This window comes from Malus domestica, chromosome 11, assembly GCF_042453785.1.
Source record: "Malus domestica chromosome 11, GDT2T_hap1".
In the NCBI taxonomy this organism is placed as follows: Eukaryota; Viridiplantae; Streptophyta; class Magnoliopsida; order Rosales; family Rosaceae; genus Malus; species Malus domestica.
Window position 1 is genome coordinate 13631632 of NC_091671.1, and position 26281 is coordinate 13657912.

Here is a 26281-nt window from a genome sequence, read left to right on the forward strand (position 1 = left end):
TTCTCAAAAAAATAATTAATGTATTGTACACTAGAAGAAAAAATGTCATCTACCACGGTAGATGTCCGTTGTAGATCGAAATCCACCACGGACACACTGCCCGTTAGTATTAAGGATGTGGTAAAAAGTTTAAACTTTTACCACGGCCAAAGCACGTTATCAATTAAATAATAATCACGGACTTAGCCCGCAATGAATTCGAATCTAACACCACACGCTAAAACCGTTGTGGACCATTAATTAACCACGGCTAATGTCCATTATAAAAAAAATTCTAAAAATTAAAAAAAAAATTATTTAAAAACAATATATAAATTTTGATAAAAAAAAAAACAATATATAAAAACCCACAAAATTGCAAATTTACTATAATACAATAAAATTTTAAATTATTACATGTTTAAAAAGAATTACAAGTATTACACTAAACTACAACAAAATCACCAATAAAACCAATGTGATGTCCTAAAAAATATGAAACTATCTATCAATTATGAAATACGCCTCGATTTACAAGGAAATTGTAACTTAGAAGACTTTAGTTTTCCTTGAATACCTCCAATCAAATTCCTTTCAAATTTGCAGTTGCCCACCCATGTACACACTTCAAATTTGCAGTTTCCTGTTGATGTAATAGCTGACATTGGAGTTATGGACCCTCATGAATTAGAACCACCAACCACCTTTGAGATAAAACAAGAAAAAATATATATCTTAGAAAGGAAACTCATGTCTCAACTCAAGGACATGATATACAAAAAAAATTCATCCATAAAGTCAATTCCCAAAAGGCAAACAGTCCATCATCTAAGTGAAAAAAAAAATATCCTAGTACCGATTATCCCAAGGATATGCTAAACTACTGAGACTAGTAGTGGATCAAGAGGTATCAAATGCTGAACCCTGTGGATAAACTCAGCCCCAGTCCAAACTTCTGATTCCTTCTAATAAAGATATTAACAGAAATAGGCATTCATTATGTAACAACCTTATATAACCCTTTAAATAATACCTTCTAATCAAAGTCCCAATCATGGGCAGGAAAGAAGCTTAGTTATTGTTGCCTACAATCAAGCTCTTCACATTTTGTTGATCATTCATCCATTCTTATCTTTACATTTATCAAGATTTCACCCCAAAATGGATCAAGGGCAGTTTTTCTGAACATACATCAGTAGCCAATGTATTGCAAAGCCAATCCTATTTATTTTCTAAAAGCTCTAATCCCTTTTGCTTTGGATGCCCTTTTTTCAATTCCAATTCTTATTAGCAAACGTCTACTTAGTTTATGTAACCATGAATCTCCCAAGTTTACACAATTATGCTTTCCTTTTAATCTCTAAAATTTTAACAAATTCAAAACTTTTGGATCATCAAATTCTCAATCATTCAATAGCATATCAAAATTCAGAAAGCAAAATAACGAAAGGTTAAATATTTATTACACGATTTTGATCCAAACACACTCCAGGATCCAAACTTTAAACAAAATTGAAACCCTAACAATATCAACCCTGACATAATTTACATAGCATAGCGAAAACAAAGTATTTGTAGCATTGAATTACCAATTAAGCTCCGAATCCGAACCCGATCTGAACCAGGACTCAGACCTCAAGTTCCGCCACTAGATCGGTGGAGGTACAGCTTGCCGAACACATGAAGAGCCGTGATGAAGCCAATGAAGCAGAGGCTCATGACGACACCAGTTGGGGAACTAGCAGGGAGATTTAGAGCGATACTAGCAGATTGACGAAGATCGTTAAGTAAAAGCTCAGAGGGCTGAGAAGCTCACCATTATTGCAGTTTTCTCAAGAAAAAAATGAAAATCAGAAGTTAGAAAGAGAGAGAGAAAAAGGAATCTTCCCAGAACAAGTACGAAGGGGAAGAAAGAACAAGGGGTAAACGAGAGGGAAATGGTGAATAGGAAAATCTGTAGATGGCTAAGAACCGGTGGGGAGTTTTCAAGTCGGCAATGGTAGGTGGGAGTCTGCCCAGAGAATAAAGAGGAAGCCATAAGAAATAGGAATTGAGAAGGATTTCACTTAAATTTTGAGAAGGGCGGGAATATTAGTAAGTTTCATAGATTTCAAATTTTGGGAAATTTGTAATCCCGCTTTCTGATTTTTTGTTTAATAATGTGTGTAATTCTACCACACTTAATGATCGTGGTAGATAAAAAGAATCCATAGTGGTTACGAACTATATACCACGTTGAAGGCCCGTGGTGGTTTAATATTTTTACAACGTGTTGACTAAGTTCGTGGTATTAGATTATTTTATCATAACGGGTCATTATTTGCACGTTGTAAAATATTATTATCCACGACTTGCTCACTAAGCCCGTGATAAATATTCACTTTTTATCACGCGCACCTAAAGTCCGTGGTAGAATTGTCGTGGTAGATAAGCTGCTGTGTTCTAGTGAAGATGATATATGTTTTTTTTCCTTTTTGGTAGGTAAAAATGATACAATAATTCCTACCTAATATTTTTGTTTTACCACGAGTCGTATCTGACACTCTTAAATTTTCCTAGCATTGCAAACCAACTCCTAAAAAAACTTGTTTAGTTTACGACTTAATTTGCATCCGAACACTTTGAGTAATTACTTAATTAACAAGCTACCTATAGTTTTATTCATTTTTATTTTTGTATATAAAAAAACAAACTTATTCATTTCACCTTCTTCTCATCTTTATACTTTTTTTTTCAGTCCTAACTAATCGTATCTTGAAACTATCTTATAAGAACTTTTAAACCTTAATTAAGCTAAGAGGACTTAAAATCAAGTTTTAATCAAAATTTGACTTCTAAACTAGCTACTGCATTACTACCTACATAAGTCGTCTCTTTCATCATCTCAAATACGCATCTTACGCCAAACACCAAACAGATAATTAAATACATGAACTCGGAATAAAGGTCATCCGTTTTTGTTGATTTTATCTTTTTCTCATGCCCACGTAACTTTTGTTTGGTGTGGAACCTGCAAAAATAGGTTAAAGTTCAAAACAGAAACCATACAGAGTCTGAATCTGAGTAAATTCTATATCCATATATATATATTATCTTCTCCAAGCAGGACCTCCACTAACATCGCCTCTGCGGCTTGGATTGAATTATGCCATCCTCCTACTGGAATGCATGCTTTGCTTTCCTCCACCATCCAATGGCAACAGCACCAAATTAACGGCTGCATGCATTTGCCCCCCCCCCCCCTCTTGCATTACTTACCCCAGCCAACTGGCCACATAAATCTTTCCGTGCCAAGAATCGTTGCCCTACTATTCTTGATCTTTAAAATATAGTTACGTCATAACTAGTGGGGGCTGGATTGTTCTAGCAGTGTTGGCCAAATTAGCTAGATTTAAGTAATTAATTTGGACTATAATTAAGATTTGTCAAGTAAAAGAAAAGGTAGCGAGTTTTTGTATTAATACATATATAGATAAAACCCCCATTTGTAAGAAAATAATCAAAAATGTGGGAGAGATCAGGAAGGTTGGAGTTATTTGCAAGCAAAACTTTGATACTATATTAAACGCTCATTATATTCCAAAAGTTTAAGTTGTTAGAAAATGTATCAATAATACATATCAAATTATCATAAACAAATTTTTTTATCGTTTCTGCTAGTTTCAATACATCTACATCTCTATAAAAGTGAAATTCATGTGAAAGACATTTAGAAAAGTGAGTTTATATCTTTTTTGGTAAGTTATGTAGTAAGTAAATGCACCTATCTCACTCAACAATAAAAATTGAGTAAAATAAATTTAACACTACTAGTGCATATGGTTTGCTTAGCCTGTCAATGTCCAGGCATGGTGTACACTGTTGGAAAATATTAGTATTTAGGTTTACTTTAATGTTTTGTTTTCTGGGCTTAGCCCGTTAGCATTAGGGTTTAGGGTTAGTTTATTATAAATAGAGTGCTTTGTTATTCATTAGATATCAAGCTATTCACAATGTAGTCTCTTAGGGTTTTGTAGCCGTTCCGGCATTCTAGTTTGTTTAATAATATTCTTATTAATTTGTAGTCTTATTCGTTGTGCACTCTGATATTCAACTTGGTATCAGAGCAGGTTTGATCTTTCGGGATTTAATCTGTTCTTCTTGATAGGTATCCATGTTGTTTGTTTGATAATAGTTTTCAGTGTTTGTTTTGAAAAGAAAAAAAATTTGATTATGTTTGCTCGGACGACCCACCAGAATCTGCCCCACTTCCGCTGCATCGTCACCCAGCCATCAGCCTTCGTACCAGGTCTGCAACTAGAAACCCAGCACATCTGTTGTTCGTATCCAACACCAGCCGCATCACCACACCGTTTCCTGCACTGCATCCGCACCCTTTGATCGGACCCGCACCACTTGCACCTCCGCACCAAACCCATGAAATCGTCTACCCACCACTGACTGCGCTGCCTTCGCACCGTACCCGCATCCTCGCCGCCGCTTTGATCCGCACTTCATCGCCTCTGCTATCCCATCACGTCAAGAATCCCAGAATTGAGATCCCATACTGCACTTGGATTTGTTTTCTCTGGAGAACACTGCCCAGATAGAAGAAGAGAATAAGGAAACAGAAGCCGAAAAATAGAAGAAGAAAAAATGAAAAAAAAAGGAAAAGAAAGAAAAAGAAAAACCGTTGTCCAATACAAGAAAAAGTTATATTGTTTGTTGGAGAGGAAAGCATTCGAAAGGTCCCAGGAGAAAGAAAAAAAAATTGCTGTTGGTTTAGGCCCACACGGGCAGAGAAAAAAAAGAAGTTATGGTTAAGTTTGTTTGAAGGCCCACACAAGTTGGTGGCGTTGTTCGTTTGTTGCTACAATTGAGATATGAAAATCTCGTCCGTTTAGTGACGGGTTCTTTCCATACTCTCAACTCTAGTCAGTCGGAACCACAATCAGTTTGCCAGCAAGAATCAAGTCAAGTTTGCTAGTCAAGTCAAGTTCGCAAGTTCACCAGTTCGCAAGTCAAGTCAAGTCAAGTTTGCATACCTGCCTGTCTGTCTGTCCGCGTTGCGGAGCCTGCCTGTCTGTCTGTCCGCGTTGCGGAGCCTGCCTGTCTGTCTGTCCGCGTTGCGGAGCCTGCCTGTCTGTCTGTCTGTCTGTCCGCGTTGCGGAGTCTGCCTGTCTGTCTGTCTATCCGCGTTGCGGCGGAGCCTGCCTGTCTGTCTGTCTGCGTTGCGGCGGAGCCAGTCCGCATCTGCTTGTTTGCAAACCCATGTCGTATACCGCCATGAGTTTGACGGGGGGTGTTGGAAAATATTAGTATTTAGGTTTACTTTAATGTTTTGTTTTCTGGGCTTAGCCCGTTAGCATTAGGGTTTAGGGTTAGTTTATTATAAATAGAGTGCTTTGTTATTCATTAGATATCAAGCTATTCACAATGTAGTCTCTTAGGGTTTTGTAGCCGTTCCGGCATTCTAGTTTGTTTAATAATATTCTTATTAATTTGTAGTCTTATTCGTGGTGCACTCTGATATTCAACTATTGAAAGTCCTAGGATGGGTACTAACTTAACTAGAATTATAAATAAATTTCAACTTAAAACTAGTTCAAATTGTGATTTATGTTAATCAGTTATGCAGCTTTAATCCTACACAAAGTATCCAGAATAAATATAAAAAGTACACACATGATGTAGGATTTTACGAGGCAAAACCCACCACTGGGAAAATCCTCGGGCTACCAAGCCAGGAAGCACTAAGAAAGAAAGAATACATAAAGACTTACAAAACTCATCAACTACACTCATACCAGTTGGCAGCTTTGTCTCCGCGCTTTGCTACTCGATCTTTCTTCAGTCTTCGAGTTGAAGTGGCACAACCCTAACGCATTCGTCAATCACTTTTCCCTCGAACTTTGCAGGATGCTAACTCGATCATGCAGAATGTTTATATGATGAAGTGTTTGGTTGAAAAATCAATCAATTACGAAAATCACAAGACACATTTTCATAATTGACATTCAATTTAAAACCCAAATGAAATCAGCATGAAAATAATATTTTCTCTTTTAAAAACACATGATGTTGAAACCACAAGACAGCAGCAATATCAAAAATATTTTTCCTTATTCAAAACAACAAGCTGCTGCCTCTCAATATTTTTTCAAAGAAAACAGGTTATATGCATATGCGGCTTCCTTTAAACAAATCCCTGACATCTCTTATATAACACACGGCACCGCACCAAATAAATTGATAAGGACGGCAAACCATTTAGATAACTCCCATGCAATCAGATAAGTCTCACAAGTGCAATCAGATTATTTTGAAAGCGTGTTTTAATAATTAATGTAGAAAGGATAAGTCATTCTAAAGAGATAAAACCCACAAAGGGTAAGAGTCCTATCCCAAATACAATAACATGAGATATAGATGAATGTAATTGGATGCATGCATGCAAACATACCTGAATGTGTATCTTGTTCTCGTAACATCTTCTCATCAAAAGATTAAGAGACCTCCCTAGACTTAAACAATTACAATTGAAAATATATAACAAGTCTAAGCTATTACAGACTCATGCATTTTGTCAAGAATTGCCAATATTGGTCTAACAATCTCCCCCTTTGGCATTTCCTTGACAAAACCCTCAAATACAATATTTTAAAATTTTAAAACTTATGCATTGAAGTCTGTAATCTGCACACATTAAACAAAACACCCGTGACGTACAAAAGACAGATGTTGCATGTGTATTAAGAAATAAGGATAATCATTCAACTATCTTTCATCGTCCAAAATAGAAAAATAAAAAGAAGCTTTATTATGAAATAATGAAATAAAGATAATCATTCAAACATGATGTATCATCCATATAATAAACTAAAAGAAACCCTCACTAACTAAAACATTATTCTAGCAAAAAATAAATAAATCCCTCCCCTTAACTACTAACTAAAATCTCTCCCCCTAACTATAGTCTCTCCCCCTTTTTGTCATAGGAAAAGCCAAATTAATCATGCTTAGGCAACGATTCGTCATCGGTAACCCAGTAGAGATCTTCCTCAGGATCTTCCTCTATATCATCGTCTGAAGTAGGAGTTGGCAGCGGTGTGCGTTCCAGAATTGGTGAACAGGGAGTATGAGAAGGTGGTGGAACACTAGCAGGACGGAAGTCAGAATCATCATCAGAGGATGAAATATGAATGAGAGGAGTAAGCATGTGATTGGGGATACGATGGATACAGTGCTCCAATTGAGAAAGTCGATGATTAAGATCCATGATAGAAATCTTAATGAACTGCTAAGTCGAGTTAAAGTGGCACGACACTAACGCAGCCGTCAATCACCTTTCCCTCGAACTTTGCAGGATGCTAACTCGATCATGCAGAATGTTTATATGATGAAGTGTTTGTTTGAAAAACAATCAATTACGAAAATCACAAGGCACATTTCCATTATTAGGGAGAGACTTAGATGCGTTAGTTTTTAGCTAGAAGTTTTTAGATTTTAGTTGTGAGAGTTCTATTATGTTCTTTTTATATTTCTTAATAAAGTCTTTCTTTTATTAACATTGTGCAATGTTGATATGGTTGAATGATTATCTTTATATTCTTGCAACATATATCTTTTGTACGTCACGGGTGTTTCATTTAACTGTGTGCAGATTACAGACTTAAATGCATAAGGTTTAAGACTTCTAAAATGTTGAAATTTATTTATAGTCTAGATTAAATTAGTACCCATCCTAGGACTTTCAATTGGCACCAGAGCAGGTCACTAAAAATATCTAGTGAGATCCGTGGGTAGTCTAGGATGAATCGTGCTATGGGTTCAGTTTCTCATCCACCACATTTTGATGGTGACAACTACGCTGCATGGAAGGCAAAGATGAAATCATTTCTCTGGGCGCTTGACGACAGAGTATGGCTTGCGGTTGAAGAAGGCTGGGAACTTCCAATAGTTAAAGAAACGAAAGGCGAAGGACAGTCTTCGCCAACCATGTCGTTGCTTAAGCCTAGAAGGGAATGGAGCGAAGAAGAACGCAACTTTAGCACATTCAATCAAAGGGCATTGAATGCGTTATTTACTGCCGTTTCGCCTGAGCAATTTAACTACATTAGTAAATGCATAACGACAAAAGAAGCTTGGGATATTCTTGAAGTTACTCATGAAGGTAACTCTACTGTCAAAGAATCCAAGCTTCAAAATCTCATCACAAAATTTGAAAATATCAAAATGCTAGATGATGAGAGTTTTTCTGACTTCTATGCTAAGCTTAGTATAATTGTCAATGGTTGTCACAATCTTGGTGATAGCATTCCAGAGCATAGGGTTGTTAAGAAAATTCTAAGATCTCTTCCTTCAAGGTTTCATGCAAAAAGGACAGTTATAGAAGAATCGAAAGATTTGAACACTTACAAGTTGGAACAATTGATTGGATCCCTACAAACATATGAGTCCGACTTTACAGAAGGCAAGAAAGGCAAAAATGTTGCTTTTAAAGTCAATAATGAAAAAATGAATGAGGATCCATTTGAAACCTTGACTCAAGACGAATTTGCCCTCCTTACCAAACAAGCTAGAAAATTTTTGAAGCTTAGAAGCTTTAGGGGACGTGAAAGTCGAAACAATTTTGACTCAAACTCCAAAGTCCCTCGTTCTAGAGATGTTTCTCATGGAAATACTCCTAAGTCTGTCAAACTTGGTGAAAAGAAAAGTTGGAATGATAAAGATAAGTGTTTTGAGTGTCAAGGGTATGGACATCATGCTCATGAATGTGCCAATACTCTTAAAAGGCTGAAAGATGAAAAGAACAAGGCTTTAACTTCCACGTGGAGCGACAGTGAGTCAGAAAAAGACACGGCATCTGAAGATGATGAGGAAGTGATTGCATTTTTTGGAACTTTTGATGGATATGAGACTGATGATTCGGAAGTTGAAGAGCCTGACTCCGTTGAAGTCTTACAAAAGTACACTGCACTTTATGATATCACCATGAAAGTGAAGAAGGAAAATGAAGAACTAAAAAATAAACTCGTGCAGATTGAAAGTGAGAAGAAGGAAGCAGAGATCGAGCATCGATCTCAAATGGAACATGCAGAAAAGCTACGAGAGTCAATGTTGGAGAAGTTACATATGCTAGCATCAGACAACAAAGGTCTTGAAAGTGAATTGAATGACATAAAGAAGAAAGTTGAAGTGTTTAGCATTGGCTCAAGCAAAATTGACAAAATGTTGAGCTATGGAAAGATTTCAGGTGATCGAAGCGGTCTAGGTTTTGATATAACTGGAAGTTCTTCCACTTCTGTTACCAAGTTTGTCAAAGCTGTACAAGAACCTAGCAGGAAAGTGAGTAGTGACGAACCTTTTGGAAATTCGTGTATCACTACAAAAAAGTCAAATTCCGTGAGAAATTTTGTTGATCCAAAGAAGTTCATTAGGTCAAAAACTTTTATTCCTATCTGTCACTTCTGTGAAAAAATAGGACATATCAGACCTAGGTGTTACAAGCTTCGAAAGGAAAATCAAACTAAACACACTACTTCTTGGATTTCTGAAAAATCAAATCTCAAAGGGAGATTTGTTGCTCACCCAAAGGGAATGAATAGAATTTCAAAAATAATGCCTAACTTCCTTACTCCAAACTTAAAGCAAGTATGGAGAAGAAAAGAGACTCAAATTTGTCTGTTGGATGAGGTGTCACCTTCATCTGAGGAAGACAAGCTTACATGCTTGGTGGCCTTCACTGCTCTCTCATCTTGGCAGTCTGATACTTGGTATCTAGACAGTGGTTGCTCAAGGCACATGACTGGAGACAAAAGATGGTTCACAACTTTCACCGAGGAGTGCAAAAATGGAGCAATCACTTTTGGAGATGGAAAAAGAGCAAGGATCGTTGGAAAAGGAGAAATCAAAACACTAGGAATTCTATGCTTAAAAAATGTCATGTTAGTAGATGGACTTAAAGCTAACCTAATTAGCATTAGTCAAATTTGTGACGATGATGATGCTGAAGTACTTTTCAATAAGTTGAAATGTAGTGTAAAGGTTGCTAAAGAGGTTGACAGTTTTGAAGGAAAAAGGTCCAAGGACAATTGTTATTGTGTGAATGCAAATGAGTTACATGTGCCTGACATATGCAATAAATCAACTGACGATGTTTTGGATTTATGGCATAAACGATTAGGTCACATGAACTATAAGGATTTGATCAAGCTTTCCAAGAAAGAGTATGTGAGGGGTTTACCGTTGTTGACTGGAGAACTTGGAATTTGTGGAGAATGTCAAGTGGGAAAGCAAACAAAAAGTTCACACAAGTCCACAAATTACATCTCAACTTCACGACCTTTGGAACTGATGCACATAGACTTGGTTGGACCAGTACAAACCGAGAGCATTGGGGGAAAAAAAATACATACTTGTCTTGGTGGATGATTTCTCACGCTTTACTTGGGTGGCTTTCTTGCGAGAGAAATCTGATGCGTTCACAGCATTTTTTGGTTTGTTGAATAAAATTCAAAATGATAGAGTTGCTTCAAATGATCGTGTGGTAAAACTCAGAACCGATCACGGAACTGAATTTGAAAACATATCGTTTTCTAAGTTTTGTGATGAAAAAGAAATTGATCACAATTTTTCTGCTCCAATCACTCCTCAACAAAACGGAGTTGTGGAACGAAAGAATCGTGTTTTACTTGACATGAGTCGTGTCATGCTGACAAGCGCTCGTTTGGCTAAGCATTTCTGGGCTGAAGCAGTTAGCACTGCGTGCTATACGGCAAATAGAGTCTATCTTAGACCCGGTACAAAGTGCACACCTTATGAGATCTGGAAAGGAAAGAAGCCAAATGTCAAGCATTTGCGAGTATTCGGCAGTATATGCTACATTTACAGAGATAGAGAAATGTTAGCAAAATTTGATTCACGAAGTGATATTGGAATCTTTCTAGGATACTCTCTCACCAGTAGAGCATACAGGGTGTTCAACAAGAGAACTCAAAATGTTATGGAATCCATTAATGTTGTTGTGAATGATTCTCTCTTAAGTATTGAACAACTTGCTTCAGATGATGAATTTTTTCAAAGCAAAACAATTGATGGGTTATCCACTACTCAGGGAGAAGTGCACCAAAATATTGACTCAACAAAAGCTTTGAGAAAAGGACACAAGCAAGTACAAAAAGATCACTCCAAGTCAGACATCATTGGTGACGTAGAAGATCAAATGTTGACAAGAAGTAAAACTACTGCTGTAGTAAACTTCACGTGCTACATATCAAAGATTGAGCCAAAAAATGCCAAGGAAGCTCTTTTAGATAATGACTGGATAATGGCCATGCAAGAGGAACTCAATCAATTTGTTAGAAATGATGTATGGTACCTTGTTCCCCGACCCAAAGAAACAAATGTTATAGGAACAAAGTGGGTGTTTCGGAACAAAACTGATGAACATGGTATCATCACGAGAAATAAAGCTCGTCTCGTTGCTCAAGGATACACTCAGATAGAAGGTTTGGATTTTGACGAGACGTTTGCACCCGTTGCGAGATTGGAGTCTATTAGGTTGTTACTTGCTTTTGCTTGTCATCTGCGTTTCAAATTATACCAAATGGATGTCAAGAGTGCTTTCTTAAACGGAATACTTCAAGAAGAAGTTTATGTGGAACAGCCAAAGGGGTTTGTTGATCCAAAGCATCCTGATCATGTGTACCGATTAAAAAAGGCCTTATACGGTTTAAAACAAACTCTCAACGTACTTGTTACAGAAAGGATATACTCGAGGAGCTGTTGACAAGACTTTGTTTGTTAAAAGAATCAAGAAGGACGTGATGATAGCACAAGTATATGTGGATGATATAGTGTTTGGTTCCACATCTGCCACACTTGTAAAAGAGTTTACTGACGTCATGCAGAGTGAATTCGAAATGAGCATGTGTGGAGAACTAAATTTTTTCTTGGGATTACAAGTCAAACAAGTTGAAGATGGTATTTTTGTCTTTCAGACAAAATATGCTAGTGACCTAGTTAAGAAGTTTGGCTTAACTTCAGCAAAACCAGTCCCCAATCCCATGGCAACAACCACAAAACTTCACAAGGATCCCAATGGAAAAAGTGTTGATCAAACACTTTACAGGAGTATGATTGGCAGTTTGTTATACCTTACTGCTAGTAGACCTGATATCTCTTTCAGCGTTGGTGCTTGTGCACGGTATCAAGCTGATCCAAAAGAGTCGCATCTGGAAGCTGTCAAAAGAATCATCAGGTATGTGAGTGGTACAGTTGAGTTTGGACTACATTATTCCTTTGAAACCAATTCTGAAATTGTTGGATTTTCCGATGCCGATTGGACAGGAAATGCTGATGATCGGAAAAGTACCTCTGGAGGTTGTTTCTATGTTGGAAATAATCTTGTTGCTTGGCATAGTAAGAAACAAAACTGTGTTTCTTTATCCACTGCCGAAGCCGAATACATAGCTGCTGGTAGTTGTTGTACACAATTGCTTTGGATGAAGCAAATGCTTCGTGATTATGGCATTCATCAAAATGCTTTCTCTATTTTCTGTGACAACACTAGTGCTATAAACATTTCCAAGAATCCTGTTCAACATTCTCGTACCAAACACATTGACATTCGTCATCACTTCATTCGTGTTTTGGTTGAAGAGAAGGTTTTAGTACTGGATTACATTGCCACTGAACATCAACTTGCAGACTTGTTTACTAAGCCTTTAGACACTCATCGTTTTGAAACTCTTCGAAAGGCATTAGGACTCTGTCGTGTTTCTTAAACTTTTGTTTTTATTTATTTATTTATTTATTTATTTGTTTTTATTTTTATTTTTTTCTCTTCTCTTGTCATTTTTCTAGTTGTTCATTCATAAAAATACCGACAAAGCGAAATTCCATTTTTTTATGTACAACTTTTGTCCACACCATTCTCTGCTAAACATGGTATATTTTGCCTTGATGGTTGCTATTATATGTATGCTTTTTGATTAAACATGCCTACTTGCCAGACACCCCGCACCCTGTGAGCTTTTGAGCCTTCATTTAGTGTATGCATTTTTCATGCACTTTTACTTGTTTTTGTGTGCTCTATCTTATGTGATTTTACTCTCTAGAACTTGCTTTGAGATCTCTCAAGGCTTTGTATCACTTCTTACCCTCCTCTTGAGATAAACGTAGGACTTACGCTCTAGAACTTGCAGTGCCTTATTCTCTAAGCTAGTGTCTTATTTTTTTCATATCCACATTACTGCGTTACTTCTTCGATATTTTTATACTCTGATTCTTCCCTACGTTGCATAATCAAAGTCAAATGCTTCAATCGGTTTTAAAGGAGAAAGTTCCAGATTGTTTCCCTACTAAAGACAAGCATATTGTGCTGATAGCATCTTTCCAAATAAAGAAAAGATATCAAAAAAAAAAAAAAAAAGGGAATCAAGAATCGTATGTTTGCCACATGGTGGCTGTTTCTATCTCAAGTTGTTCAATCAACGCTCAAGTTGAACAAGAAGACCACGCCTATATAAACTGTGCAAAGCACTATCTATTGCTCCAGTGGTTCCTTTTGTCTTAAACTCTCTTCCATTTTATATTTCCAGGACTCTATTGCTTCTTGGACTTATATATTCTTCCTTATCCTTTTAACTTTATTCAGTGCCCCATTCCTGTTACACTCCTTCGTAAGACCTTATTTTATCTCTTGAGGGTAGGTTATTGATGTGTGGAGATGTGATCGATATGCAAGCCTATGGTAGAGTATTCATATAATGATTCCTTTCGAGTGTAAACACTTCAACCCAAACACTTTGAGTGATATTTGATAATATTCCGTGAGAGTTCCGGGGTTGCTGTTGAGTTAGCTTGTTTAATTCTATTGCATGTCTATGGTTTCGATGGTTTTGGCGGTCTCCTCTTTATATCATGTTTCTGTGGACATTACATTGTGAATTCTGTTTCATTTTTTATCTTTTTGGTCTTTTAGTTGCTTTGAAATTGCAATTGGAGTCAATTTGTCCTTTTCTCCTATTTATTGTCGGGCTTTTCACTTGTTAATTGCACGTTGTCCACAACCATTTTTATTGTTTGTCATGGCTCCCTCACGCAAGTCTACATGTTCTCAAGCTCCGAAAGGCAAGACTCCTGCTATTAATCCTTCCTTCTCTTCTCCCCGTACATGTTCTGCGAAACGTCGATTGTTTTCTCCCTCCTCTGATTGTTCAGCTTTGCCTGATGTTGATTTTCCACAAGCAGTCTTCCAACAAATGCTTGATCTGAGGAAGCAATTTTCTTTGCTGGAATGTTTTATTAAGACCTCTACAAATGATCTCAGTCATCGCGTTTCAATACATCTACATCTCTATAAAAGTGAAATTCATGTGAAAGACATTTAGAAAAGTGGGTTTATATCTTTTTTGGTAAGTTATGTAGTAAGTAAATGCACCTATCTCACTCAACATTAAAAATTGAGTAAAATAAATTTAACACTACTAGTGCATATGGTTTGCTTAGCCTGTCAATGTCCAGGCATGGTGTACACTACCCACCAAAATATCATGAAGACTTTATGAGGGACACATTGTTTGGATTATATATTTCAAATTGCAAAGACAGTTAGTTCACTGACAACCAAGAAAACAAAACCTAAAATAAGAAAGGGAGTGTGGTTGTTTGGCTAGCTATTATTGGTTTTTTTTTCGTATGAGGACGCGCTTGGTTGCAAGCAAAAGGGTTTATGAGTGGCTCACAAGTCACAAGCTTCCCACACCCTCAGTGACATCTCAACTGTTAAAAAAAGTGGAGTGACTATCAAGTCCCCCACAATACTTCATCACCTTCCTTGTAAAGAATATCACATTATTACTCAATTGACAAAACTATTGAATTGGATTATTAGGGTCCCCCCACCACACACACGCACACACTTTTCTCCAACTCCAAACAACGTGCCCAACAAGTTGCAATCACCAAATATAAATCCGGATAAATATGTGCACCATGCTATAGTTTTATTCGTTTTTTTTTTTTTTTTTCTCTTGGGGAGCTTTCTTTGACCACTCAAACTATACATATTGAGCTAACTCTTTGTAATGTTGGCGTAGAGAGTATGGTACCTTTTCATCAATCTATGGACGGTCATCACTGGGTTGTTGATGCCTTCAAAATGACAAAAGGATTAATGACTTTCAAAATGAGAAGCAATCCACATGGTTAGGGGTGTAAGTTATAACTGAAATGTTTTTACTTCAACCAAAACCAATCCTATGTTTCTAATTTTGGCATTAAATAACTAATTTTGAATTTTTTTAATAATTTAAAAATGCAATAAACGTCTAACATTTTCTGAAATTTTATGTTTATTATAGATTTACCATGAATGAGAAAGCCATTATCATTTTCATTCCTGACATATCCTCGTTCACCATAGCACACGAGGAATGAAAAAATAAATAGATTTCCTGTTGAAAATATGTGTTCAATTTGCAATTTCAACAAGCTATCATTATCAAGATTCTTCTCATACCTAAGCAATTTAGGTATCATTCCCGCATAATTATCTCATATCATTTCTTTTTAAAATTTAAGTAAAGATTGAACAACTAGATCGAGAAACATTAAAATCAAAATGCTTTATGGTATGTCGACTTCTAGTTCGATGCCTTATCGTGTAATCCATTCTGAAAATTTACATAAATCCCTTGTCAGTATTGATGCAGATACTGGTGGCTTCAAAATTTTGACATAATTAATAAATCTCAAAATATATAATGAATATTTCATCCCCTAATGAAAATTGTCTGTTCCTTTTCTTCTTCAGTGATGAAAAAGGATAGGAATCAAGCACTAATTAGTATATGTAAGAGAATACGTATATATTCTTCCACTTGAGTTAGAAGTCCCTCTAAACATATTTTATCTTGGTTGAGTGGTTGAGTTAGATGAGCCATGTGATTATAAATGTGCCTTGGCTTCACATACGAATCAGGACCCAAATATATGCCCCAATATTTTGTTGGGTTATAATAATTAAGCAGAAAATGACATGAGAATATTGTTGCAAAATATGAACATATTTTACTAGGGTTGTAACTCTGGCAAAATATTCAATCTAAATTGATTGGATGACAAATGAGATTCTAAAGAAAAAATCTTTGAAGTTGATGCAGCCACATTTTTCAGTCCTAGTCATTTTATGACTAATGAGTTGAGCCAAACCCTTTGTATTTACCATGCATATGGGCACATAATTAAAGATGATATTACTGCAAATTACATCCATTGGACCATATATATATACCATTATTCTCTTCAAATATTCCATATTTTTCCGTAATCTTTCTCAAGTAATCTCAGTACAGATTGGCAAAGAGAGGAAAATATCTTATTTTTGGTACAAACCACCTTCCTTTATGCTTTACGAAAAACAGCAACAGCGGCAGCACTTAGCAGCATCACATAGTAGTACTTAACTTACGTGCCTCACACGACTAAGCACGTGTATCTGTTACGCCAAGAATATTCTGCCTTCCTTTGCCTGCTAATTGCCTCACTGCTCGATCCCCTTAATACCTATTTGGATGTCATATCCTTGTATACTTTTTCTTTCTACAAGGAAAACAATCAAGAGTTTCATCCTTTCATCAAGTATAAGATGTTATAAAGGTAACTTTCACAAATGCATGTAATCACCATCAAACTATATGTATCAAATATACAAGAGTTGTTTTCGCACCCACAAAAAGGATCATTTAAAGCGCATATACTTAGTTCCTATTTGGCCACCCTAGCATGTAATTTATCAGTTTACTTGAAACCATGCCACGTGGTATTGTTATTATTTCACTCAAACTACAGCATGTGCATTTTGCATTTTATTAATATAGTTTAGTAGTGTGGAGATGTCAAGTTTGTCACTCACTCATATTATGACACATGAAATGGTAACACCATGTGACCGTGTGTCCAATACTCACAAAAATTTCTCTACCCTAAAGGTGTAATTGTGATTTTGAACAGTCATCGTATAATACAACTTAAGAATAAATAACACTTGGGGCATGTTTACTTACATAGTATTGAGATAAGAAAGAATGAACATGAGAGGAATTAGTATGGGATAGACAACTCCTCTATGTTAATGGAATGCCTTCATTGTTCAGGTATCAGGTATGTCATACTAAGTTTTAGGTACGTAGTATAATCCAATCAACAATCAAATTGAAGGACCTTTTGGTTTTTTTAATAGCCTTGAAGATATTCCTGCCGTTTTTCTGTACCATAACTCCGGACTACAAGTTTCGGGGCAAGGTTTGGAAAAACGAGTAATCCAAGAATAAGAAACAAAGTGGAAATTATATTAAGAAGCTTCCAAATATCTTTTTATTGACTTTGGAATATATGGTGTTTCAGGGACTAGTCCTTAATTTTAGAGGGAAATTCGAAAAAAAATATTTGTTCAACATCTTTTTCCCCTTATCTTATGAATAAGGTGTTTTTTTTCCCTATTTTTCTATAGGAATATCGGTGCACCCGTTCTATGGGTCATTTAGTACTACGGTCTAATAATATTCTTATTTACTTGTAAGTGAGAGGTTTCAGGTTCGATTCTCGCCAAATGCAAATTTGAACCACATTATTGCTAGCTCATTGTGAGACTAAGCCCGCCCTCTTTCCCTTAGTGTAAGTATTATCGTTTGTTTAAAAAGGAAAAAGAAAAAGAAAAAAAAACAACACCACAGTCGGAATGTCGATCTAATTTTCAATGCAAGAAGGTTCTCGTTACAGACTAGAGAGGAAGAAAGGCATATATGTGCTTGTCGGTTAGATGGATCCCTTTAAAGTTATAATAATTGTAACCGTTGGATTTTCATCCAACGGTCCTCGTGTTCTGCTCAGCAGGATCCTGAGCATATGCTCAGGAGAGAATCCTTTTCCTCCTTACAGATTCTCTGACTGACAGTGTATCACACATCATATATAAGTATATTTTCAGACCAACAAAAAAATAAAAACCTGAGAAGAATTTCATGGTTTTCCACAAAGGAAATTAGGATTTTTGATGGGCCAACTCTGTATTGTAGTGATATTAGTAGTTCAAAATTTACTACTAATATTTTCAAAATTTACTTTTTTTAGAATTGACACCAACGCAGGACAATATATGTTTATTTCTCTCGTTGTTATTCAATTATACACTAGAGTGGTGGTATATACGTACTATTTTCTTCCAGATTCCTACATGATCTACCTCAAAAATCTCATCACCGACTATGTAAAATACCCCAAGAAATCTTGTTTATATTTTTTAATACAATTTCCGTGGTCCAAAAAATATATATATGCTTTCACATGGAAGTGTTCTAACTGATGCCGTATTATATTTCTGTTTCCAAACCCTCTTAACCCCTTTTTATACATCAACTTTTATGTGATAATAGAACCCTTCTTTAGAATAATAGGAGGTTCCCATTTGAGCTAATAAGGGTCCAATATCCTAGAGATAAAGTTTTGGATTTCCGCTCATGCGTCCTAGGTTTGAAACTTCGTTAACTACATTGCAATGGTTGTGAATTGAAGGGAAAAACAAGGAGAAAGGATGAATAGAAAGATGAACAGAGAGATATGAGGGAGAGAGAGTTTAGAGAGAGAAATAGGTTTTGTATTCACTTATCAAATGAAGATTACACATACTGTTTATATAGAAATCCTAACTACTTTAACCAAATACTAACTACCTAACTATATTACTAATTGTTACATTTTTACCCTTAATACTCCCCCTCAATCTCAACTGGGGTAACCCAGTTTAAGATTGGAAGAACAACTGCAATCACTGTTATGAAACCAGAAAACAAAAGACTGAGTTGAACCATTCAAAGTTGAACAACAGCAGCCCTCTCAATTGCACAATCAATCTCTTCGTGGTGGTTATGTCAAGTCTGATCCAAAGACTTCTAAGTTCCTTGTTTTCACCAAAAGATGGGAAAATGGAGTCTCCTCTCCACCAAAGGATGTCACTTGCCCAACAAGTAATGCCAAAAGTAGATGGAGAATTTTACAATCCCCTGCAAACCAAGCCTTTCAACAACTACAACTCTAACCAACTAATCTTTACAGAAAACATGGCTTTGTGCCCACAAACTTCAATCAACTAATCTATACAGAAAAATGGCTTCGTGCAAAAAAAAAAATAAAAATAAAAAATCAATCTTGAAATGGCTTCATGCCTCAAACAAACGGTAATGGCTTCGTGCCACAAAGAAACAAACTTGAAATGGCTTCGTGCCGCAAACAAAGAATAATGGCTTCGTGCCTCAAAGAAATCAATCGACTACTTCACAAAATCAAAGAATCACACACTTTTGCAGGGAATTGAAACATATAACCCGAGGAATCCAGCAATGTCAAGAAAAAACCCAGATGCACCAACTCAAAACCAGATTCACCGACTCAAATTACCTTGGCAAACAATCAAGACCTAACAGCAGAAAGAATCACCACCACGGAAGAGAAATTCCCACTTTCCAATCAACACCGCAGAACCACAAAAGGGAAATTCCCAGACGAACAAGAGAAAAAATCACCACCGAATCAACTAAATGACTCCATATCACCTTCACATAAAACTTTTTAGCTGGGCATTTCGTCAAACACCTGGGCTGCACATAGGTCTTCTGATGTCAACTAATCCATGTGATCAATTATCCCTAACAACATTGCGGCAGTTACCCAGATGAGCAACACGCACACTTGCCTTTCATCATCAAGAGAACATCAAGAAGAAGCAATGAATCAAAGCAAACTCTGCTCCCAGTCGCAGAAACCTGAACTAGAGTGGAACAATTTTTGACCTGAAGAAACAATTTTTGACGACCCAAATATCACCGACAATCTCTGTTCATAGCCCAGAAGAAACAAGACGATCGCGGAAGCACCGATGAACTTGACAAAATTTCTAATGAAAATGTGAAGAGAAAATAAAACTAGAAAATGATGAAATTTAATGAAAAAACGGAACCATCATAATTATGGCGTGAGCCTGGTGGCTCTGATACCATGTTAACTACATTGCAATGGTTGTGAATTGAAGGGAAAAACAAGGAGAAAGGATGAATAGAAAGATGAACAGAGAGATAGGAGGGAGAGAGAGTTTAGAGAGAGAAATAGGTTTTGTATTCACTTATCAAATGAAGATTACACATACTGTTTATATAGAAATCCTAACTACTTTATCCAAATACTAACTACCTAACTATATTACTAACTATATTACATTTTTACCCTTAATAAACTTCACTTCTCCTCCTCCCTTCCGTTTAATAGTGATAAATTTAAAAAAAATAATAATAATAACAATGGACTTGAACTGTAAATAATTTTCTCAGCATGAAAAATAATAGAACTAATTATGTTTCAATAAGATGTAATCATGAGTTTATATTTTTTTTTTTGTTTGTCAAACTGCCTTGTGTTTTAAATGACTTTGATTGGCAACTGACCTTCAGACTTAAAAAAAAAAAAAAACAACAACAACAATGGGTACCCATAAGAATTGGTATCGAACTCGTCATTCACGGAAGTCGAATCTAAAATGTCTCACATACAAATAGAGAAGAATACCGCTAGTGCTAACTAACCTTCAGACTTAATCATATGCATTAGTTAATTCTTAATAACTCAAACGAACAGCAAGTGGCTCTGTACCACAGTGGTGGAAAGGGTGTTGAGCTCTTGCATAACGGCGTGAGTTCAAGCTCCATCGATGGCTAATCTAACGTCTAATCTAACAAAATCTATTTTTTTTTTACAACAACAACAAAAACAAAAAACAAAAACAAAAACAAAAAAACAAAAAAACCCAAACGAACAATTAATGAATGGTTGAATTAATTAACAAGTAAATGAAAAAGAGGGTATTTTGTAGACATCACAAATTAATTAGCTGCAAGTGCACTCAAACTACTGCTTTTAAACAAGATAACATAACTAGCTAGTCACAAAATGCCCGTTTGCATATATACTTGTATTGTATGGTAAACATGCCCTACTTATATATCACTTAACCAAAGCCTACTTGACGTGGGCACTTAATTACATGTGCACACTACTGAAATGATGTATAGATCCCTTTCTTTTCTTGCTAGGCTGGGCGCTTGGTGGCTTAATGATAAATTATTTTAGATGTTAATGTGACATTGTCACGTGATGTTAATAATTTCATCCGTAGGTCATAAAATGAGTGGACGACAAGTTTATATTTAAGGTATAGTATTAATAAACAAGACAAGTATTATAGTATGACTGAACTGACAATACTACATAGCAATGTTACAGTCAAAACGGAAGCTTTCTCGCTTCGTTGGTGCTGCAGCCTCATTCATATATGTAGGTACTATTTAGAGCTATATATGTAGGCTATTGGTATACATTGGGCACGAGCTTTAGATGAGTGAGCAAGTGACATAGAAAGAATAGTTGAGAGAAAAAAAAAGTAATAAGGGGTTTGCTTGAAAGCTACCCGAATCTCCCATTACTCAATATATATGAAGATGTAGTGCTACTTTTCTTTAACAAGACATGAAGTGAATGAGGTGTAGCCATGCTTTTAACGTGCAATCCTCCTTTGCTTTAATCGGTGTGTTTATTCGTGACTTAGTTGGCTTACTATGTGATATGGGAAAGAGAGTGTGAAACCGACTCCAACGTTTGTACCAACCTTTCTTGAACTGTCTCCGTTCTAAATTTAATTTTAGTTTCCTCGATCTCTCTCCCTCTTTCTCTCTCTAAAACTCAGTAACACACTCTTAGTATTATTGTGTAAGCAATAAACAATGGAGGAAATCAAAACTTTTTGCCATGCACTCCGACGAGTCATATATTTTAGTTTAGCTATAAAACAACAAACCCACCACCTAATCATTAAAAGTCTACACATCTACCTTTTAATACTCGGTCGAGTAACACTACACGCCTTATATATTTATACTGCCTATATTATAACTACATATGTAATATATTTTTATCATGATAAAGAATAACTACGTTAATAAATCTTATATATACATATAAATTTGACTTTAAAAAGAGATTTGATGAACAATATGAACAGTAAATTTATATATCTCTTCCTTTTTCTCTCTAACCCTCTCATGATGGTAGAGGAGAAAACATGACTCCAATTGAAATAATGTGTTGACATACAATATATTCGCTTGAAAGTAGAACAAACTTTTCTTGGTAGTAACACTTCGAAGGTTGGAAACGCAAGGAAGATTTTGGTGGCAGACTTATTTATGGTTAACTGTGAGCGGAGGGGCGGCTTTTGACCCCACAAAACTTTCTTGCCATTCACTATATATAACAACCGCACTCACTCCTCTTTCCTTGCTTCCCTTCATTGCTCTCTCTCCTCTCCCTCTCACTCCCTCTTAGCCCTTCCTTTTCTTAGTTCTCATCAAACCTCTTTCACGGTTTCCTCTCTCACCTCTAATTTTCTTTCTCTAAGCTCTCTCTTTGGTCAAAACCAAATTCTGGGGTTTTTGTCTGTGAGCATGGAGGGCCAAGAAGAATTAGTCGTGACTAATGAGCAAGCGTCACAGATGATCACAATCAAAGGCAAGCGTACCAAGCGCCAGAGGCCTCAGTCCCCGAATGGGGTAGTCACCGCGGTGGTGACCTCTAGCTCATCGAGTGCCTGTGGCGATGGTACCATTGGAGGAGGAGATCACGAGTACAACTATTATGGAAATTCATTTACATCTCCCACAACTTCTAGTGGGATTTATGAGAGCACGGAAGAAGAAGAGGACATGGCAAATTGCCTAATCCTCTTGGCTCAGGGTGATCATGGTAATCCAAAGCAGATCATTGAAGAAAGATTAGCACAAAATATTAACATGGGCAAGGCTGGTTTTTTTGTCTATGAGTGCAAAACATGCAACAGAACTTTCCCTTCATTTCAAGCACTTGGTGGCCACAGAGCAAGTCACAAAAAACCGAAGTCCATGAGCAGCACGGAGGAGATAATAAAAAAATCGCCACCACCAGCGGCTGCGCCACCAACCCACCATTCCATCACAGCAACAACTTTTGAGAAATTTGAAGATCAAAGCAAGCAGTTCATCAAATATAAGAGCAGCCCATCTCCTGCAATTCCAATCCAAATGGGTAACAAGCCTAAGATTCATGAGTGTTCAATCTGTGGGTCTGAATTCACATCTGGTCAGGCACTTGGTGGCCACATGAGAAGGCACAGAACAGCAGCTGCGGCAACCAATAGGAACTCTACTAGTGGTGGACCTGGTGGTGCTACTGCTACACATGTGGCTGTGAGTAATAGTAGCAATGAAATGATTGGCACAAGTACCAAACTGCAGAGAAATGTTCTCCCACTGGATCTAAACCTTCCTGCACCAGAAGATCATGATCATCATCACCATCACCATCATAGTGAGTCTAAGTTTCAGTTTGTGCCTACCCAACAGACTACCCTTGTCTTCAACGCCCCTGCTCTGGTGGATTGTCAGTATTAAGAGAGAGAAAAAAATAAGAAAAAGAGAGAATCTTTTATTAGTAGATCATCTCAATGTGAATTATAAGCATTGTTATTTTCAATTTTTATTGTTGCTGGGTATTTTTTGTGGAATATAAATTCTTTGATCGATTCTTTCTACTTTTTAATTTTTTTTTACTACCATATGTTAAATTATGTAATAGATGTGAATTACGTCAATTGGTCATGACAGTAGAAATTTCTCGCACCAAACCTCTTATTCTTGTTCATATAAATCAGAGTAATTCAATTAGAATATTACTTTGTCACTCAGAAATATTTGGATCATCTAAATGGTTGAAGTTGAATACTTTGAGTAAGTAAGTGGTTAGTGTTCATGGTTGCCTTTCATTCACGAAAAGTGAGTGATGAGGCATCTTTTTCTTTTTACAATTTTTCTCCCTTTTTCTATGTTCCTTTTTTAAGTGGGAGAGCTATGCACATAAACACTATGAGAGAGAGAGAGAGAGAGAGAGAGAGAGAGAGAGAGAGAGAGAGAGAGATGGAAAATGTGGTGGCATGGGAGGGATGGCAGCAGCAAAGGGCTAGGGTTGGGCAGCAGCAAAGCATCCAGCACCACAACCAAAAGTCATGGATTAGGTTCCACCTCCTCCTCCTTGAATTGGAGTTATAATAATAATGATAATAATAATAAAACTAAAAACCTATAAAAGCTCTCTCCCTCTCGCTTCACAGTCTGTTCCATTAAATGACAAGAAGTAATGGATAGCAAAGCAGAGTTGGCAACTGCCATGCCACATGTATCCACCTGTATCTCTCTATCATTCTCATTTTTTTAGCTTAATTCATAATAAACAACCATAATAATCAATTTCTATGTTAATTTTACGGACCACCTTAGGGAGAAAATTTTCATGTCTTCGAAACACAAATCAGTATATCACATATTATAATATAAAATGAAGGAATGATATATTTTCAGTGCACATGTCTTTACTTATATTATAACATATGATGCACCACTTTGCATTCTGAGTACAAAAAAAAAAAATCTATCTAACTGAGGTTTTTTAGTTAGTTCCAAGCCTAACGCATATTATTATACATACACAACACAAACTCTCTAAACAGTTGTACCTAATTTACCAAATTGTGCTGCTGTGCTGCTGTGCGATCCCTTATTTTGCAAGTCACTTCAACTATATTTGAGATCATCAATCATCATCTCTCCTAGCGGGGCCCACACCATGCCACATTCATTGATATTCCAAAGAAAGATACTCCAGCTCTCTCACACCACACACTCTCCCTTGTTTTTAGGGTTTGGCAAGCTAGCTAGCTTCGACTTATCCAATCTCCACTCTCACTCCACTCTCTTTGTGTATGCTTCGTTAGGTCCCACAATCCCCTCGTATATTTGTTGTGATAGCTCACTGCTTTTCAAATCATCAAGTTCTCCATCATTTAGACTTCCTATTTAGTATTCTTTCTTTCACCTAGACCTCGCGTGTGGTATTTTTCGTGTCATACCCGATATTTCAACGGATCGTGTCATATAATATTCATTAAAATAAACATGTAATATGATCTGATCTGAAATCGACCCGTTAATATTATCAGGAAATATGATTCGACCTATTACCCGTTAAAAAAATATTTTTTAAATCAATAAATAATGAAAATGAAAAACATAATTTGACCAAAAAAAAAAGGAAACATAGTACTAAATTAGTATATGCATACCTCATTGTCACATAAATATTACTCCAAAACATTAAAAAAAAAATTACCTTTTAAGTATTATATACTCCAAAATAAGAGCCTAATGAAAAAAATTAGTATATTACTATAAAGGGTTTTTGTCACAAATGGTCTCTGAAATTTACCAAATCCATCAAGATGATCCCTGAAATTGAAAATCGATCAATGTAGTCCCTAAAGTTGGGTGTCGCAAATCAATGTAATCCTTCCGTCACAAATATATCAAAATTTATGTTATGTGCTGATGTGGCACATTATTGAGTCCCACAAATCTAATTAAAATATTACCATGTGGATTAAAAAATAATTAAATAATAAAAAACAATTATTTTGTCAAAAAAAATATCCATCATCTTCCTCACGAAGGCTCGGCTGCCGTGGCAGCCCTAATTACCTTGACTCGATTTTTGGCACTCAAACATCAGCACCATCACCCATTGAAACATAATCGGCACCACCTCACCACCTAATCAAACCATCTTCTCCGTCTCCTTTCTCCCCGCCTTATCCTCCGACCTACTGCCACACCAGAGGCCTAGATCGACTGCCCCACACCAATAATTCTGACAAGTAGCGGAGGATTTCAGAAAAACCCGCCTTCCCCATTGGTTCTTTTTGCTTTTGCTGGGAGTGGATGCTTTTGGTGGAGAGGGATGCCATGGCAGCAAGCTTGAGCGAAGAAGACCACGGAAATTTTTTTTTAAATTTTATTTTGACAAATTTCTTTTATTAATATTTAAATATTTTTTAATCTACATGGCAATAATTAACTAGATTTGTGGGACCCAATTATGTGCCACATCAGCACATAACAAAATTTTTTGCAGAATTGTGACGGAATGATCACATTGATTTGCGATGACCATTTTCAGGGATTACATTGATTGATTTTCAATTTTAGGGACCATGTTGATGATGTGAGTCAATTTCAGGAACCATTCGTGATAATTTACCAAATGTTCAAGGATATGCAAAATGAAGGAAGTTGCGTTTCGAGGTTGAAGAACCTTGCACGTTTATATATGCTTTCACATTTTTTAGACTTGT

At 36.4% G+C, this 26281-nt stretch overlaps 1 protein-coding gene and 1 long non-coding RNA gene across 2 annotated transcripts; one reads left to right on the forward strand and one right to left on the reverse strand.

Annotated features, from left to right (window-relative positions):
* Window positions 1–3225: 3225 nt before the first annotated feature.
* Window positions 3226–6384, reverse strand: LOC139189106 (uncharacterized). Its single transcript, XR_011572629.1, has 3 exons — window positions 5766–6384; window positions 5004–5211; window positions 3226–4556 (listed from the first exon to the last, which is right to left on the reverse strand). It is a non-coding gene; the product is annotated as an uncharacterized lncRNA (long non-coding RNA).
* A 15835-nt stretch (window positions 6385–22219) lies between these two features.
* LOC103448039 (zinc finger protein ZAT5-like) lies at window positions 22220–23623 on the forward strand. Its single transcript, XM_008387270.4, has one exon. It carries the CDS (start codon window positions 22512–22514, stop codon window positions 23490–23492), a length of 981 nt encoding a protein of 326 aa, XP_008385492.1. The 5' UTR covers window positions 22220–22511; the 3' UTR covers window positions 23493–23623.
* Window positions 23624–26281: the final 2658 nt, after the last annotated feature.

Excerpts from the sequence above, each read along its gene's own strand:
- LOC103448039 (XM_008387270.4), top strand. The coding sequence starts at position 22,512 with ATGGAGGGCCAAGAAGAATTAGTCGTGACTAATGAGCAAGCGTCACAG.